Source organism: Pseudochaenichthys georgianus, chromosome 13 (genome assembly GCF_902827115.2).
Source record: "Pseudochaenichthys georgianus chromosome 13, fPseGeo1.2, whole genome shotgun sequence".
In the NCBI taxonomy this organism is placed as follows: domain Eukaryota; kingdom Metazoa; phylum Chordata; class Actinopteri; order Perciformes; family Channichthyidae; genus Pseudochaenichthys; species Pseudochaenichthys georgianus.
This window is the reverse complement of record NC_047515.1, coordinates 41,612,256-41,630,247: the sequence shown is the minus strand read 5'-3', so window position 1 is coordinate 41,630,247 and position 17,992 is coordinate 41,612,256. Positions and strand designations below refer to the sequence as shown.

The following is a 17,992-nucleotide window of genomic DNA, read 5'->3' as shown; positions in this document are numbered from 1 at the left end:
AGAGAGGAGGGGGAGAGAGACAGAGAGAGAGAGAGAGAGAGCCCTGTGGCGTTATGGATGATGCAATCTAGGGGAAATGACTCTCCCACAATTAACGCACCCCCCGAGTCCTGACACACTAAATCTGACATTATTACTATATTAAGTATTTATACGCTGTCCATCAAGCCGGGTGATGCCAGCAGGGAGAACTGATCTGAATGTGTCTTTAATGCGGTGTGATGGAGAGGCTCTGATCATCTCTGATAACTTCACTCGATCAGGCTGTAAGGGATATGTTCATCATTGTATTCATGTTTTTACTGGTTGATTCACAATTTTTAAATATTCACTTACATCAGGGGTGTCAAACTCAAGGCCCGGGGGCCAAATCCGGCCCGCGACTTCATTTTATGTGGCCCCACAAGAGCTTGCAAAAAATATGATTTTATTATATGGTTACATGCTACTTTACAGAGGCACGTTGCCCATAAACTACATGTCCCACAATGCATCTGAAATTTGACTTTTTGTTCAAAATGTCACTTTTATTTTGACTTTTTTTCCAGAATGTTCTTTTCTTTTTAAATCATTTTGTGACATTCTCACTGAAGAGACTTGCAATTATTTGCCCTAGACTTCTGCTTTCAGACATAGTTAATTATGAAGGTATTACCCTATCAGATAATAATCCAATGCAGAGCAATAATGTGATATAATACATTATTTTATATATGTTAAATATTATATGTATTTTTATATAGTCTTAAAGTTACAACCGGCCCTTTGAGTGCAACCATAATGCGAATGTGGCCCGCAATGAAATTGAGTTTGACTCACCTGACTTACATGATGCTGTTACTTATTTTTTTAACCATGGTTGAGTACTAATGTGATATTATTTATTTGAAGGGTGTTTGCTTCTTTATTTAATATTTAATGAGTCTTTTAATTTTTTACTTTACCTTTAATAAATAATATGTTTTTTTAAATTACTGCACATATTTTATTCCATTCAATTTCTTTGTAAATACTGCTATATTTTAATATATTTTTTATTATTTTTTAATGTTATTATAGTTTTCTTAAAATAGTTCTCTGTGTATTCAATTGTGTTTTACTTTTATGTATGTCAAAGTCAACTTTATTGTCAATCTCAAAATATGTTTGTACACACAGAAAGATCAAAAGTACTGTTTCCCACAGTCCCGAGGTATAAAATAACACTTTAAAATACAAGAACACGCACCATGACACCAAGTCAAATATCTCGTACGTGTCAACCTACCTGGAAATAAACCTGTTTCTGATTCTGACTAATATGCACTGTACCTTTGCTATACAACTGTAAATGTCCCCGCTGTGAATCGTAAAATAATTGTCTACATCCTATCGCTGGTCTCATATCATTGCAGAGACTAATATCACAGACGGGACAAAGCTCAAAATCCCACGTCCACAGATTGCAGTCGTGATTTGAACTCGACAGATGGTGATGGTCAGTGTGCAGGCCTCACCCTCCCAGGCCTGCTCGGTGCGGTTGGGGGTGTTGCAGTAGCTGTAAGCCTCAGCGATGGGGTTCGGCTCCAGGGTGTGAGGCGCCGGGAACACTCTCTTCCTGCTCTTCCCCACGGCCCCCCCAACACCTCCATCTGCAGCCTGGAGGAGGCGCTCCTCCAGCAGGGGAGTGGTGGGGATCAGGTTCACTGGGGAAACAAGAGGGAGAAAGTTAGAATGCAAAATATAACTAATGTGAAAAGGTGATGAAGAATGGAGTCCACTTATAAGAAGACATATTCTGCTAATTGTTAGGTTTATTATTTGTATGTAGTGTCTCTACTTTAAAGAGTCCTCTCCTGCTGATGTTCAGGTGTATATCAGTATGTAGTGTCTCTACTTTAAAGAGTCCTCTCCTGCTGATGTTCAGGTGTATATCAGTATGTAGTGTCTCTACTTTAAAGAGTCCTCTCCTGCTGATGTTCAGGTGTATATCAGTATGTAGTGTATCCACTTTAAAGAGTCCTCTCCTGCTGATGTTCAGGTGTATATCAGTATGTAGTGTCTCTACTTTAAAGAGTCCTCTCCTGCTGATGTTCAGGTGTATATCAGTATGTAGTGTCTCTACTTTAAAGAGTCCTCTCCTGCTGATGTTCAGGTGTATATCAGTATGTAGTGTCTCTACTTTAAAGAGTCCTCTCCTGCTGATGTTCAGGTGTATATCAGTATGTAGTGCCTCTACTTTAAAGAGTCCTCTCCTGCTGATGTTCAGGTGTATATCAGTATGTAGTGCCTCTACTTTAAAGAGTCCTCTCCTGCTGATGTTCAGGTGTATATCAGTATGTAGTGCCTCTACTTTAAAGAGTCCTCTCCTGCTGATGTTCAGGTGTATATCAGTATGTAGTGCCTCTACTTTAAAGAGTCCTCTCCTGCTGATGTTCAGGTGTATATCAGTATGTAGTGTCTCTACTTTAAAGAGTCCTCTCCTGCTGATGTTCAGGTGTATATCAGTATGTAGTGTCTCTACTTTAAAGAGTCCTCTCCTGCTGATGTTCAGGTGTATATCAGTATGTAGTGTCTCTACTTTAAAGAGTCCTCTCCTGCTGATGTTCAGGTGTATATCAGCATGTAGTGTCTCTACTTTAAAGAGTCCTCTCCTGCTGATGTTCAGGTGTATATCAGTATGTAGTGTCTCTACTTTAAAGAGTCCTCTCCTGCTGATGTTCAGGTGTATATCAGTATGTAGTGTCTCTACATGTCTCCTTGCTTTAATGTTCAAAAAGCTCTTTATTGTTCTCATACTGCCTGTGCTGCAGCACCTCTTTTCACCCTCTGTCTGAAACCAGAGCCCAGTCTGCTCTGATTGGTTAGCTGGTCGGCTCTGTTGTGATTGGTCAACGCGCTAAGACAGTGGTTCTCAAATGGGGGTACGCGGACCCCTAGGGGTACGTTGGAGTACTGCAGGGGGTACGTGAGATTTATTTTATGTTAATAATAAATAAAACATTTTTAAAAATATATATAAATATACCAATGTTAGGAAAAGTAAGGAAGTTTGAGCAGTGTGGGTTTTATATTAACAGCCTACACATAGTTCATAACGCGAAGTGTAATAACTGCAGGTTGCCTCGCTGTCAGAATGACAAAGGTCCTCAGTGAAACACAAGCCCATGTTTCTCACTAAGTACAACTTATTCAAAAGATCAGTTCAAAGCAGCTAATGTCGTCTCAGTGTTGTTGCTTGATGTTAAAATTGGTTTGCCATGAATTTAGTGATGGATTGTAAACATTTGAAATGTAGCATTTAAGTGTTTCTCAGTTACAATGTTGTTGTTTTAATAAATCAGACACCGATGGTGCAGCGCTGTGCTGTACCTCTTTATATAGGCTTTTTTCCATAACAAGGGGGTACATTATTGAAAAAAGTTTGAGAATCACTGCGCTAAGAGATGTCCCGCCCCTTTACCTATCATATACAATGCGTTGGAGCGCTAGCCAATAGAAGCGGGAGTGTTACTCAGTGATGTCACAGAAGTAAACAAAGGGGGAGTGTGTGGGAAGGAAACTCTTGAGAACTTTGGGATTCAAGCCTTTGCAGACCGTTTACATGCACACAACCCTTTTTAACAGACTACAGGAGAGGGGAAACCCAAAAAGCACAATGGGGCCTGTTTAATAAATAAAAAGACAGACGAAAACAGACTAAGGCACCAATTTTGGTTTGATCCATTGCTATAAATTGCCACTGAAAACCACACATGGGATCCTCAAGGTGACACCAGATGAATAGTGAGGTGAACACCAAAGCCATTAGGAAACATCGATAGGACACAAGAAGGCCTAAACAAAACTTGTGGTCAGTCCATCCGGAAACTGTTGCGTTATTCCTGGGTGCAATGGAAAGTTCTGGAGCGAGGACTCAAAACACAATGAGAACACGGGAGAGCTCGACTTGACGACGGAAATATTTATTGAAAGTTACGGCCAGAGATTTGACAGAGACTTCTGCTGCAGCCACAAGGTGACACAGCCTTACCAAGTCTGAAGATCTCACCAAATCCCAAGTAATTATCTAGTTCTATACAAAACCATTCTCAAGTGAAGAGATACGGTGGCAACCGAGGTCGCCTGAATGCTGACTATAGGAGTACACTGATCAACTGGGTAAAAGGCAGAGGGCCTTGGTAAATATTTTCCTCACTAATGGGATAAGTAAAGTAACTTTGACCTAAACAAAGCATTCCATAAAAAGTCAGGGTATCTCTAAAGACTAGGGCCGGGACTTTAACGCGTTAATTAAGATTAATTAATTGCACAAAAATTAACGCTCTCTGAAGAACCAGCACCTTACCGTGGTAGAGAGGTTTGTGTGCCCTGATGAACCTGGGGGCTGTGTTGTCTGGAACCTTGTGTTCCTGGTAGGGTCTCCCATGGCAAATTGGTCTCAGGCAAGGGGCCAGACTAAGATTGGTTCAAAAGACCTCATGAAAGAAACAAGAACAAGAAGTGAGGATACCCGGCCCGGAGGAAGCCCGGGGTCCCCTTCTGGAGCCAGGCCCAGAAGGAGGACTCGTCGGCGAGCGTCTGGTGGCCGGGCTTGCCACGGAGCCCGGCCGGGCCCAGCCCGAAAAGGCAACGTGGGCAACACCTCCGCTTCTCCGTCCCGCGGGCCCACCACCTACGGGAAACATCGATGGGGTCGGGTGCGCTGCCAGAAGGGTGGCAGTGAAAGCGGAGGGTCTCGACGGACCAGACCCGGGCGGCAGAAGCTGGCTTTGGGGACGTGGAACGTCACCTCTCTGGGGGGGAAGGAGCCGGAGCTTGTGCGGGAGGTGGAGCGGGTACCAGTTGGATCTGGTTGGGCTCACCTCTACGCACAGCGTCGGCTCTGGAACCTTACTTCTGGATAGGGGTTGGACTCTATTCTTCTCCGGAGTTGCTCAAGGTGTGAGGCGCCGGGCGGGTGTGGGGATACTCACAAGTCCCCGGTTAGGTGCTTCGTTGTTGGAGTTTACCCCAGTGGACGAGAGGGTCGCCTCCCTACGCCTGCGGGTTATGGGGGGGAAAACTCTGACTGTTGTGTGTGCTTATGCACCCAACAGCAGTTCAGAGTATTCGGCCTTCTTGGAGACCCTGGAAAGAGTCCTGTATGGGGCTCCTGAAGGGGACTCCTTAGTCTTGCTGGGAGACTTCAACGCACATGTGGGCAATGATGGAGACACTTGGAGGGGCGTGATTGGGAGGAACGGCCCCCGTGATCTGAACCGGAGTGGTGGTTTGTTACTGGACTTCTGTGCTAGTCATGGATTGGCCATAACAAACACCATGTTCGAACATAAGGATGCTCATAAGTGTACGTGGTACCAGAGCACCCTAGGCAGAAGGTCCATGATCGATTTCGTTATCGTATCATCGGACCTGAGGCCGTATGTTTTGGACACTCGGGTAAAGAGAGGGGCGGAGTTGTCAACTGATCACCATCTGGTGGTGAGTTGGGTCGAGTGGCGGGGGAAGCCTCTGGATAGACCTGGTAAGCCCAAACGTGTAGTTCGGGTGTACTGGGAACGTCTGGAGGAGGCCCAAGTTCAGGAGGCCTTCAACTCACACCTCCGGCGGAGCTTTTCGGGCATTCCTGTGGAGGTTGGGGACATTGAACCAGAGTGGTCGGTGTTCAAAGCCTCTATTGCCGAAGCCGCGGTGGGGAGCTGTGGTCTCAAGGTCCTAGGTGTCTCAAGGGGCGGTAACCCTAGAACCTCGTGGTGGACACCGGTGGTCAGGGAAGCCGTCCGACTGAAGAAGGAGGCCTTCAGGGATTTGTTATCCCGGGGGACTCCCGAGGCAGTTGCAAGGTACCGGCAGGCCCGAAGGGCAGCAGCCTCATCCGTGGCCGAGGCAAAGCAGCGGGTGTGGGAGAAGTTCGGAGAAGACATGGAGAAGGACTTTCGGGCGGCACCAAAGTTGTTCTGGAAAACTGTCCGACACCTCAGGAGGGGGAAGCAGGGAACCATCCAAGCTGTGTACAGTAAGGATGGGACGTTGTTGACCTCAACTGATGGAGTGTTGGGACGTTGGAAGGAACACTTTGAGGAACTCCTGAACCCGACAACTCCGCCCTCTATGTTAGAGGCAGAGCTGGAGTATGACGGGGGATCGACACCAATCTCCCGGGGGGAGGTCACTGAGGTCGTCAAACAACTCCACAGTGGCAAAGCCCCGGGAGTGGATGAGATCCGCCCGGAAATGCTGAAGGCTCTGGGTGTTGAGGGACTGTCATGGTTGACACGTCTCATCAACGTTGCGTGGAAGTCGGAAACGGTACCGAAGGAGTGGCAGACCGGGGTGGTGGTCCCCCTTTTCAAAAAGGGGGATCAGAGGGTGTGTGCCAATTACAGAGGCATCACACTACTCAGCCTCCCCGGGAAAGTTTACTCCAAGGTACTCGAAAGGAGGGTCAGGCCGATTGTCGAACCTCAGATTGAGGAGGAACAATGCGGATTTCGTCCTGGTCGTGGAACGACGGATCAGCTTTTTACTCTCGCAAGGATCCTGGAGGGGGCCTGGGAGTACGCTTATCCGGTCTACATGTGTTTTGTAGACTTAGAGAAGGCGTATGACCGGGTTCCCAGGGAGTTACTGTGGGAGGTGCTGCGGGAGTATGGGGTGAGGGGGTCTCTACTCAGGGCCATCCAATCTCTGTACTCCCAAAGCGAGAGCTGTGTCCGGGTCCTCGGCAGTAAGTCGGACCCATTTCCGGTGAGGGTTGGCCTCCGCCAGGGCTGCGCTTTGTCACCAATCCTGTTTGTAATATACATGGATCGGATTTCGAGGCGTAGTCGTGGGGGGGGGGGTCTGCAGTTCGGTGGACTAAGGATTGCACCACTGCTTTTTGCAGATGATGTGGTTCTGATGGCTTCATCGGTCTGCGACCTTCAGCACTCACTGGATCGGTTCGCAACCGAGTGTGAAGCGGCTGGGATGAGGATCAGCACCTCCAAATCTGAGGCCATGGTTCTCAGCAGGAAACCGATGGACTGTCCACTCCAAGTAGGGAATGAGTCCTTACCCCAAGTGAAGGAGTTCAAGTATCTCGGGGTCTTGTTCTCGAGTGAGGGAACAATGGAGCGTGAGATGGGCCGGAGAATCGGAGCAGCGGGAGCGGTATTGCAGTCGCTTTACCGCACCGTTGTGGCGAAAAGGGAGCTGAGCCAGAAGGCAAAGCTCTCTGTCTACCGGGCCATTTTCGTTCCTACCCTCACCTATGGTCATGAAGGATGGGTCATGACCGAAAGAACGAGATCGCGGATACAAGCGGCCGAGATGGGTTTCCTCCGCCGGGTGGCTGGTGTCTCCCTTAGAGATAAGGTGAGAAGTTCGGTCATCAGGGAGGGACTCGGAGTTGAGCCGCTCCTCCTTCGCGTCGAAAGAAGCCAGTTGAGGTGGTTCGGGCACCTAGTTAGGATGCCACCTGGGCGCCTCCCTAGGGAGGTGTTCCAGGCACGTCCAGCTGGGAAGAGACCAAGGGGTAGACCTAGGACCAGGTGGAGGGATTATATCTCTTCGCTGGCCTGGGAGCGCCTTGGGATCGCCCAGTCAGAGCTGGTTGATGTCGCCAGGGAAAAGAAAGTTTGGGGCTCTCTGCTGGAACTGCTACCCCCGCGACCCGACCACGGATAAGCGGGAGAAGATGGATGGATGGATGGAAATTAACGCATTAAAAAAATTAACGCACTTTAATCGCACTTATTTTTGCACAGCGGAACGTTTCTCACTGGATGAGTTTCAGGCGTACCGATTATACTGGAGCACCAACTAACGTTCATGACTTCAGCATGGGACTTCAAACAACAACAAACCACGGTGAACAATAGTCAAACATGAACGAACAAGCTGATGAGACCGCTTTGGTCGGCCCCGTGGATGGGACATTTTGTTTTAAAGAACGGACGGATGGAAGCGTCGACAAGAGCACGGTTGTGTGCAAATTATGCAAAAAAGAATTGGCATATCACCGCAGCTCATCGAGCCTAAAGTATCACCTCAATGCAAAGCATGTAGCAGCTAGCATGTAGCAGCTAGCGTGGACGTTAGCCCGACTCCGAGTGCAAGGAACCACACCCTGACCCAACCCACACTCAACCAGACGACTGGTTTCAGGGCCAGGATAAGTCAGTCCACGTCTGAGAGAATAACCAGCTCCCTGGCTCCCTGGACTGCACTCGACTGTAGACCACTTGGAGCAACATCCATGTGGAAATTGCTTCTCACTGTTCTCAGGTCAGATATGTATATTTGATTAAAAATGCGATTAATTTCGATTAATTAATTACAAAGCCTCTAATTAATTAGATTAATGTTTTTAATCGAGTCCCGGCTCTACTAAAGACACCTTCTAGATACCATGCCGAATGTCATGGCAATCAAACGATAGTTCAGGGATCACCAACTACATTTGTCCAAGGGCCAAAATGTATCCAATAGACACATTCGCGGGCCAGCGATTTATATATATATATATATGGCCCAGAATATTGAAGAATTTTGAAGTTGTTGACCGGGGGGGGGGTTCTAGTGAAGCACGCTCAGGTACTGCGGATCACATAAAACAGACTCTTCACGCTAACGAAGGATCACTTCTTCTTAGGGCAGGGAAGGCTACGCAGTACGCAGGCGACTGTCCTGCAGCTGCTGCCTCTCTGTTGGACTCCGGTACTGCACATTACTCACGAGACGTTGTAAAAACAAAATGAGTGAGGGGCACTAACCACTCCGCCAGCGCCGCAGCGCGTGCCGGATGAGAATGTCTGGCGTGCCAGATTTGGCCCGCGGGCCACCAGTTGATGGTCACTGCGATAGTTGTTGATTATACTATATATCACTTAAAGACGAACTTTATGATGGCGCTCGAGTACTGTCACTATCTGGGGACCTTGGTTGTCTGTACACAATTGGCATGGCAATTCATCACATATGTATTATGACAGACAAGCATGGCCATCCACTGATGGTTTGCACCTGCAATATCTGACTATATGAATGTTCAATTACTACTTCTTACGATGTTTTATTTGATTGTTGCCTCTGAGTTTAGTGTCCTGTCTGTCTGTAACTCTGTGTGGTAGTGTGATTGAGACCCTGTGTCTCAATGAGATTTTCACCTGTATAAATAAAGGCTAAATTAAAAAAAATAGATTTAAGAAACATTTACAGGCAATAATAACCCTTACCCTAATTACTAAATGGGACCAAGTAAACAATGAGGCCAACTGAACCAGCAGTGACAGAGTGCATGGTATTAAGAAAAGCATTTCAACTGTAGTTCTTCTCTCCATGCTGACAGCTCTATAGCCCAAATCCCCTCGGTGCTACCAGTGCGTTGCCTGGACACTAGTGACCTCTGACCCCGGGCAGTGATGGTCCAATAAGAGCAGAGATGTGGGAACTGGAAAGCGCATTCACAAAGTTCCAACTCTGAAGAAAAGGAAGCTGAACCCATGTGGCCCTTTGGCAAGAGGGATATACAATCCTACTTATGGAAGACACACACACACACACACACACACACACACACACACACACACACACACGCATCAGAAATTCAAACTGGCATCTGTGCAAATATTGCATCCTGCTGCAGAGAGGACAGAGAGGCGCTGCCTGCATCATAAAGCACAACGAGCTAATGGTTTCTCATCGCCATAGCAACTATCTACACAAGGTGTGTGTAGTGCGTGGTGTGTAAAGGGTTACACGCTCTCTTTCTTCGCTCTCTTGCAACAGTTTTCCATTTCCCCTCGTCTCCAGCTGAGCTCATAAAGTTCACAGAGTTGCAGACATGACGTTTTCTGCAAATATCCACCTTCGTTAATGAGCTCCCAGGACTATGTTTTTGAGATAGCGCTCGACAAAGTTTGATAAACCCGGAGGCCGACTCGACACCATCTCATTTACTGCTGCTGTTCTGTTTTAGTTCACTGCGCATTTAGCATTGGTGGGTTTTGGACCCTTAATCCAAACAAAACAACATTTCCTTGTGCTTTGGGACACGAGATGTTTTTACTCTCTTCCGACACTATTTCTATGAAAGTATTATTCTTACAAAGGAAAAACCAAATGATCAATTAGCCAATCAACAATAATCATAACAAAATGACTCTAGCCTTTTCATTGAGCGAAGGTGTTCCTATTTTGTCTTAGATTTTTGGATAAATAAGTACTTTATCTTTCAAACGAAATAAAGTGTTTGAATATGTCACCTTTTGCTTATTTGATGGACCAGGGTGTACGCAGGAATCCTGAAGTCACAGGTAAGACCTTTAAAGTCCCTTTCCATACATCTTAAGACCTTGGAGTTTCAACCGGTTACCTTGGCGACACACTTTACCTCACATTGACTATATACAGTATTGCTTGTCCTTCCTCCTTATCTTCCAACCATTTGGACGCAGACTTGCATTTCTCCATAACGATGTTGCTTAGCAACCGGCGTAAACGGACCTTCGCGCGCTATCAAGCAGTGAGCGTGTGATGTCCTGTTCAGATGACGTCAAACCCAACGGGATGCCATCAATAAACTACAGAATCTCACTACACACCTACGCCATGACTACATTCAGGCAGACTGTAGAACACAACCTCTCTGGACCACTTATACACTTATTGAAAACAAGATACAAAATGTAAGACCTTGGAAAATGCCGTTTAATAGCCTTCATTTTCGCTAAATTGATTTATCAACTTGTAATACTTTGTAAGACCCCGGGGACCCCCTGTGGACATTTGTTAGCTATTGTTTTATAACTTACAAAACGATTAACCAAGTAAGTTAAAATGTATAAACTGATTAAGCAATGCTGAATAAAATGCAAGAAAGTTGCTAGAAAGATGATAGCATCACGTATTTAACCAACATGGAGCACTACATATTCGTATACAAAGCTAAACGCAGTGCACCATATTGCTTTGGAAAAATAAAATAAAGGAATTTTTAAGATTCACAAACAAAACTCCGAGCGGCTTTTTGCGCAGACTCTCAGTTCTACAGCGGTAACTCTTTTCAACAGCAACACGTCTTCCCAACAGCTGAGCAGTGGCAAAGGCTAAGCAACAACAACTCCTTCAGTGAAATGCATACCATGAAGATCTTGAATACATGCCGAGTGCCAAGGTCTTTATTAAAACTGGCTCCTAACTCACCACTGACGAGGAAGAGGAGAAGGTGTATGGCGACAGCGGAGACCATTTTGACGACTGCTCGATAGCTTGAAGGTCCGGCCACGCACACTGGAGCTCATTCATTACCAGAACCTGTCCCCCTCTATGCTCTGCACCCCATACTCTGCCCCCCCAACCCCACACACACACACACACACACACACACACACACGCCTGCCTGAACTAACCAAAGTTCTGGAGGCCAGCTCAGCCACAATGGCGCTTTTGTAACTCTCTGCCCAACATTACCAAGTGCATACACAGCACTGGCATACACACACACACACACACACACACACACACACACACACACACACACACACACACACACACACACACACACACACACACACACACACACACACACACACACACACACACACACACACTACATTGACTTACATGCATTTCCTGGAGACTTATCCTAACCCTTACCCTTACCCTAACACACACACACACACACACACACACACACACACACACACACACACACACACACACACACACACACACACACACACACACACACACACGTAACAAATGATTGCACCCACACTAAAAGTGGCTGCAGGGAAAAGCACTGATTCCCAACTTTCCATTTACCTTTTCTAAAATCTTACAAACACAAAATCATGCCGCTTGAACAAAGTTGACATCTCAGTTTATAAATATTACATTTCTCTTGAACTGTAATGGTACAAGAGTCCGCTTACACACACACACAAACAGCACGCATGCACCTTTGCTCATTATTTAAACATGTCACGGCGTGTTGTTCAGTCTTTCAGCTCCGTGTCCTGGAGCCATTAAAATGCACACACAGATTGACTCTTACCTGAAGGCAAAAGCAAGGAGGGAGCTCTGCCGCACAAATGCACACGAAGAATGTGTGTCAGCTGCCTCAGCGACTCGGAGAGGAGCAGGTATTCACAGAATGGGGTTTCACCTGAAAGTGTCCCTGCTTACCGGACTCTTAAGGGAGGGGGAGGTAAATCACTTCAGAAACTCTTTTTGTTATATCCCATGGAATGCTCTTAACATCCCGATAGCAATGAACACATTAAATGCTTTGACAATAAATACATTAAAAAAAGTCATCTGTGGAAGCCGTAGCGACATGGGCGCGGGAAGGGGGGTGCTGAGGGTGCTGCAGCACCCCCTAGCGGCAGGCAGGGGGTGCGGAGCTCCCCTGTCTGAATTATTATCTGACGGTTATTGCTGCTCCCGCTGTGCATCATCTGTGTAATGTGGAGCCAATACATTCCACATTGTTGGTAAAATAATATTTTGGCCTGCCCCGAATGTTGTTTCTGTAGCCCCGGACAATTCTACCTCCATAATATAATACATTAACCGTGCTTTACGTGAACCTCATCAAGACACTAGAGAGGACGGCAGGTCTGTAATTTCCCGTGTTCAGTGAATGCAACAGAGGCAAGTCACCAGACCAATCAGAGAGTTGCATGGAAATAAAAGTGTGCTTTCAAGCTCGGCTCTGTGTGTGTGTGTGTGTGTGTGTGTGTGTGTGTGTGTGTGTGTGTGTGTGTGTGTGTGTGTGTGTGTGTGTGTGTGTGTGTGTGTGTGTGTGTGTGTGTGTGTGTGTGTGTGTGTGGTGTGTGTGTGTGTGTGTGTGTGTGTGTGTGTGTGTGTGTGTGTGTGTGTGTGTGTGTGTGTGGAAATAGCGCATTTAGTGTGTGTGTGAGAGAGAGAGAGAAGAGAGAGAGAGAGAGAGAGAGAGAGAGAGAGAGAGAGAGGAAGAGAGAGAGGGAGAGAGGGACCGGTGCCAGCAGCAGGGACCGTGTTGTTAGCATCTGGTTAGCAGTTAGCTAGCTGCACTAACGGACATACGGAGCTGCTGGTTCCACAACACGCTGGAGGAGAGCTCTCCTCTCAGACGGAGAGGCTCAGGTGAGCTAAAGGACTCTCTGAGGGTTTAGATAGTTCACTTTAGTCTAAGTTATCTCAGTGGGTCTCAAACGGTTTGGTCACAAATTATTCAAAAGCTTATTTCCGCGGCACACCTTCATATGATCACTATCGTTATAAAACAAACAAGAGAATAAAGGAAAAACAGTTATGAAATACTATATGGCAGTAAAACAAGAATACAGTTTGAAAGGGGAGTGATTAGTAAAATATCCATAAAGAAAAAGAACATCTGCTTCCAGTCGTGTTTCATCTGGTGTTGAGAGAGGTATCCATAGATCTCTTCATGCTGCTCTCAAAGTGCACCAGATTGATGCTTTCAACTTCAATATTTAAAAAGAATCTTCCCCTAGAGGAGGTGAGGACCCCCCTAGAGGAGGTGAGGACCCCCCTAGAGGAGGTGAGGTCCCCCCTAGAGGAGGTGAGGACCCCCCTAGAGGAGGTGAGGACCTCCCTAGAGGAGGTGAGGACCCCCCTAGAGGAGGTGAGGACCCCCCTAGAGGAGGTGAGGTCCCCCCTAGAGGAGGTGAGGTCTGCTCCCCACTCATAAAAAATAGCACTTTACCCCCGCCTATATGCCGTGAGCTGAATATCGAGCCTTCAGTGTAACAGTCGCGGGTGTACTGTGTGTTTGCGTGTGGGGAGTGCTTTTGTGCGTGCTCTATAGAGAACCGCAGTGACGCGTCCTAAAACCCGGAAGTAAGTTAGCATTTTGACCACGTCCGGTTCCTTCAATAAAAAGCAATGGGATCTCTCCATAGGGTTTAGGAAAGTAGCTGAACTAAGGTCTGTGGTTGAGACACATCGAAGAGACGGATCACGTTTTGTTCTACGACATTAAACCATCAGCAGTGACCCCGCTGGTGATTTCTGAAGAGTGGACGTGTCTGAGAAACGATGGTTGCTACCAAGTGGCTGAACAGGACTACAGAAGTCGTGGAGGTCGTTGTACGTCATTACGCCGAACACGTAAACACTCCTCTAAGTTAGTTTCTGTTCTGCTTGAAAGCAAGTCCCTGCCTCCTGCAGAGTGTTCAAACAAAAGCTTCAACTCGTTCCATCTAGAATCTGTAGTTTGAATCTGGATCTGAAGTCAGCGTGGCGTTGAAGCGGCGACCCTGCTGTAGCTCCTTTATAGCATAACGTTAGCATTTAGCTTCTGGCGACTAGATTTATGATTAGGAAATGATGAAAGTAGGATAGACATGTGGAGATTATCCGGCTGAACAAAACGTGATCCGTCTCTTCAACGTGTTTCAACCACAGACCTGATTTCAGCTATTTTCATAAACCCTATGGAGAGATCTCTTTGCGTTTTTGACGAAGGAACCGGAAGGACTTTACTTCCTGGTTTTAGGACGCGTCACTGCGGTTCTCTATTGTGCCCGTAATGGTGTTCACTGGAGTCCAGCACCCCCACTCAAAATACCTTCCCGCGCCTCTGCGTGGCGCTGTAGAAAGCACGACCAATCATCTGAGCCGGCTAAAGTAACTGGGTGGCCTACCTGCCTTATCTCGTGCCCTCATTGGTCGTGTGCGCATCCGTGTGTGTTGGAGGAGGGGCTCTGTGAGGAAGTCTGAAGGAAGGGGCAGATTTTTTTTTTTTTCCGGCTGCGTATTTTCAAATTCTAGCGCACTGGAGCCGGTTTCTCCATTCTCTGCTGAGGGCGAGCAGCACTGTGAAGAAGCTGTAACCAAAGTTGACCCAGCATGAGTATTGTGTTTAAATGGCAACCTGCAGACGTCCAGCATCTCAAGTGCTGGATTTTACACATCACTTTGTCACCTGCACACGTAGAATCACATGCATCCTTCTTGCTGCAAACTAATCGACATTAAGACTGTTTCCCACTGGATGCAGCTTTATAAACAATCTGCAGGGAGACAGAGATTATCCTTGTGCTCATTTAATTAAGCATTAATGCTGGCACTACAGCTAAGTCTGTGCTGATGAGACCCCTTCATTTAATCCGTAGAGTTTTTTCTCATAGTGAGAACAGAGTACAGAGTGTGAGGTTCCTACTGTTAGATCTCACTGTGTCTGTGCAGGACATCTGCTCACCCATCACTAAGGCTCAGGATACTTTACAAACAGAAACTATTAAAGGTCCCATGTCATGCTTTTCCGGTTATCGCCCGTCCCCTTGTTGTTATGGAGGTTTTTCTGCATGTAAACGGTCTGCAGAGTCGAAACCCTCAAAGTACACCCTGTAGCGAGTAAAACTCTAACACCTCCCCAAAACGCCTCGTTGGAGATACGTCACTGTCCATTTGATTCTTCCGGGTACATCATGATGTCATGTCGTCCCCGGAACGAAATGGACCAATCCGTGGAGCCGTTACGTTAAGCCCCCGCTGATTGGTCCAAATTGACCAATCCACGGACTTCCTCACACACTCAGTGCAGGCAGCTCTGCTGATCTCTCCTCCCTGGCTGCAGGCTGATAACAGACAGTTGGGATCGCGGCGACATTCTCTCTGCAGACCCATTCTCACAGCGTGTATCAACCTTTTTCTTTCTCAATATCAAGCCACACTTATTGTTGTTACTTCGGCTGCGACTTTGTGTGTGCTCAGGGTGAGTTTGGCTGTGTTTCGCTAAACAAGGAAACCACACCTCCACGGAGCTCAGCGCGAGGGTGGGGGCTGGAGCTGTTGGAGCTACAACGAGCCGTTAAAGGCAGAGAGTGAAATTCAGTGAATACACATACTTTACAGAGATGCTGTGAGAAACCAATGTGAGGTTGGAAAATTGCACGATATAAATCTATTCTAGTCGACCTCAACAATGGAACTATGATCAGTGGAAATGGCCATGACGTGGGACCTTTAAAGGAGCGATGTCTAACCTTGTGGTTCGAGCACATGTTCCAGTCAAGCCTTGAGACGATTTAAGCACCCCTCTTATTATACCGCTTTTCCTTTCCTTCTGGAGAAGAGTCTTACAGTTATCAGAGAAGTCTTGCTTGCTGTTCCACTCACATCCTAGCTATAAGAGCAGAATGAGCACGGCAGTCGACAACGAACATGTGCGCTGGAGTTCCTGCGAAATGCAGCAAGCTAAATCATAATGTCGTGATTCATCAAACTGGTTCTTCTGGCAGTTTGCAAGTAGAACCAACTGTTATCCAAAAAGCATGCAACTAGAAGAAAAGTCATGTCAGTGTACATTGTCAAATAAAGGCAAAGACGCCCGGATTAAAATCTTTAGTGCAAAGTCTAATGGACGTGAACACATGGCTCTAATATCCCTGAGTTAGTTTCTTGTGGGGTGGCTTTGTTTAAGCTTCAAATAAGACTGTTTTTCATACAGAAACGATTAGGTCTGCTTTCTCCCCACAGGGATTTAAAAGTGTCTTATTTCATAATGTTATTCAGACTAATCTACAGGCCTTTCTTTCAGACTCAGATCCAGATTCCAGCACGGGGCGATCCTCAGAGCAGACACGGAAATAATCTGCTAAGTGCTCGGACCTCTGCCGAGTTAACGCTTAACAACGCCCGTTGGTAGGTTGTTGTTTCTTGTGGAGAACTTACAAAAGCTGATGTTAAGAAATGTCACCTGCTTCTTGCCAGCTTTTTGTTTTGAGATACACGTTTCCTTGTTGCCTTTTAACTAGGCCTGGGTGGCAAGAAGGAAATCATTTGATATTCATGACGAAATACCTCGATGTTGTGACCATATTTTAGAGTTGTATAACACAATGTATTAACACAATGATAGTAATAATAATTAAGCGGGTAAAGTTTAACAAAAGAACGGCTACTTTCGGATCAGAGGGTCACAGGGTTAAACTCCACCACATGTCGTTGTGTCCCTGTCCACAGTATTGAGTATGTCAGTCGCTTTGGATAAAAGCGTGTAACAAGCAACATGTGATGTAATATCTAAATGATATCAAAGGAACAGGTAGAAGAGTCTGGTACATTCAGAGAATTCCATACTTTGATTGTAAGACTGCTTTTTATGGAAGATGGTTGTCGTGGATATTTTAAACTCGTCAATACTGTAAAGATGTACAATGAGAGTAATCAATAATAAACTGGTGAAAGCCAGCAGCGGTGTCTTGTTGGTTATTTATTCGAAGCTTCAAAGGCACAGGTCTCACAGAGTATAGGGTAGTGTGCGCAATAGTCACAGAGTAGCAACGCTTATACACAAGATAGGGCGGGCAGACAGAGTGTTGTGTAGCGAGGCGGAACGCGGATGTCTCATATCGCTATTAGACACCTGTGTCCTTGAGCTGCAGAAAGTATAACAGTTATGGAAGTTCCAACTTTGTGTTTGAAGTAGTTTCAACAGTCTGCCAAATCAGCCCTGTGGCCTTGAAGCGCTTGGGAATAATACCCCTCATTAGAGTACGCAGAGAAAACAGCACATATCAGGAAACGGTACAGTCGTGTTGGACAATGCGTTTAGAAGCATTTGGTTTTAGCATATAAGGTAACATAAGAAATTGCCACGACATGATAAGGACCACTTTAGATCTTTTTCAGATAAAACTGAACATTTTTATCTTTACTTTTATTTTTAGAATTATTAAGAAAAAAAATCAGAATTTCGATCCCAATTTTTTGAAATGAACTAATTCACATGTGGCCCTTATCCCCGTCCTGCGCCTTTAAAAGCAGGACAAGGCAACCGATATCCAAAATCTAAGATCTGATCTAATTTTAAGATACCAGCGTACCACAAACGCACTTCATTCCAGCTATTTTTATCTTTGTGGGTCAGCCTCTCTTTCTGTTCCTACCTCTTCATCCTCCCCGGACGTTCCCTCTTCCCACGGTGGACCTGCCAGCACTCCCGCAGCACTTAACTCCCACCGAGCTCCGCTTCACCTTCCCCTCACTATGCTGCCAACACCTCGGACCACTT

The 17,992-nt window shown here is 46.2% G+C and overlaps 1 protein-coding gene across 2 annotated transcripts in view; it reads right to left on the bottom strand.

Moving 5' to 3' along the window:
• pxylp1 (2-phosphoxylose phosphatase 1) overlaps positions 1 to 17,992 on the bottom strand; it is a 51,797-nt gene that overhangs the window by 20,968 nt on the left and 12,837 nt on the right. The window contains exons 1-2 of one of the 2 annotated variants that reach the window (XM_034096799.2): positions 11,170 to 11,283; positions 1,497 to 1,685 (exon numbers count right to left, since the gene is read on the bottom strand). In XM_034096799.2, the coding sequence (XP_033952690.1) occupies positions 1,497 to 1,685; positions 11,170 to 11,215 (235 nt within the window). In that variant the 5' untranslated portion in view covers positions 11,216 to 11,283. Of the gene's footprint in view, positions 1 to 1,496; positions 1,686 to 11,169; positions 11,284 to 17,992 lie in introns of those variants that run through there. The other variant, XM_034096798.2, reaches the window with a different exon arrangement.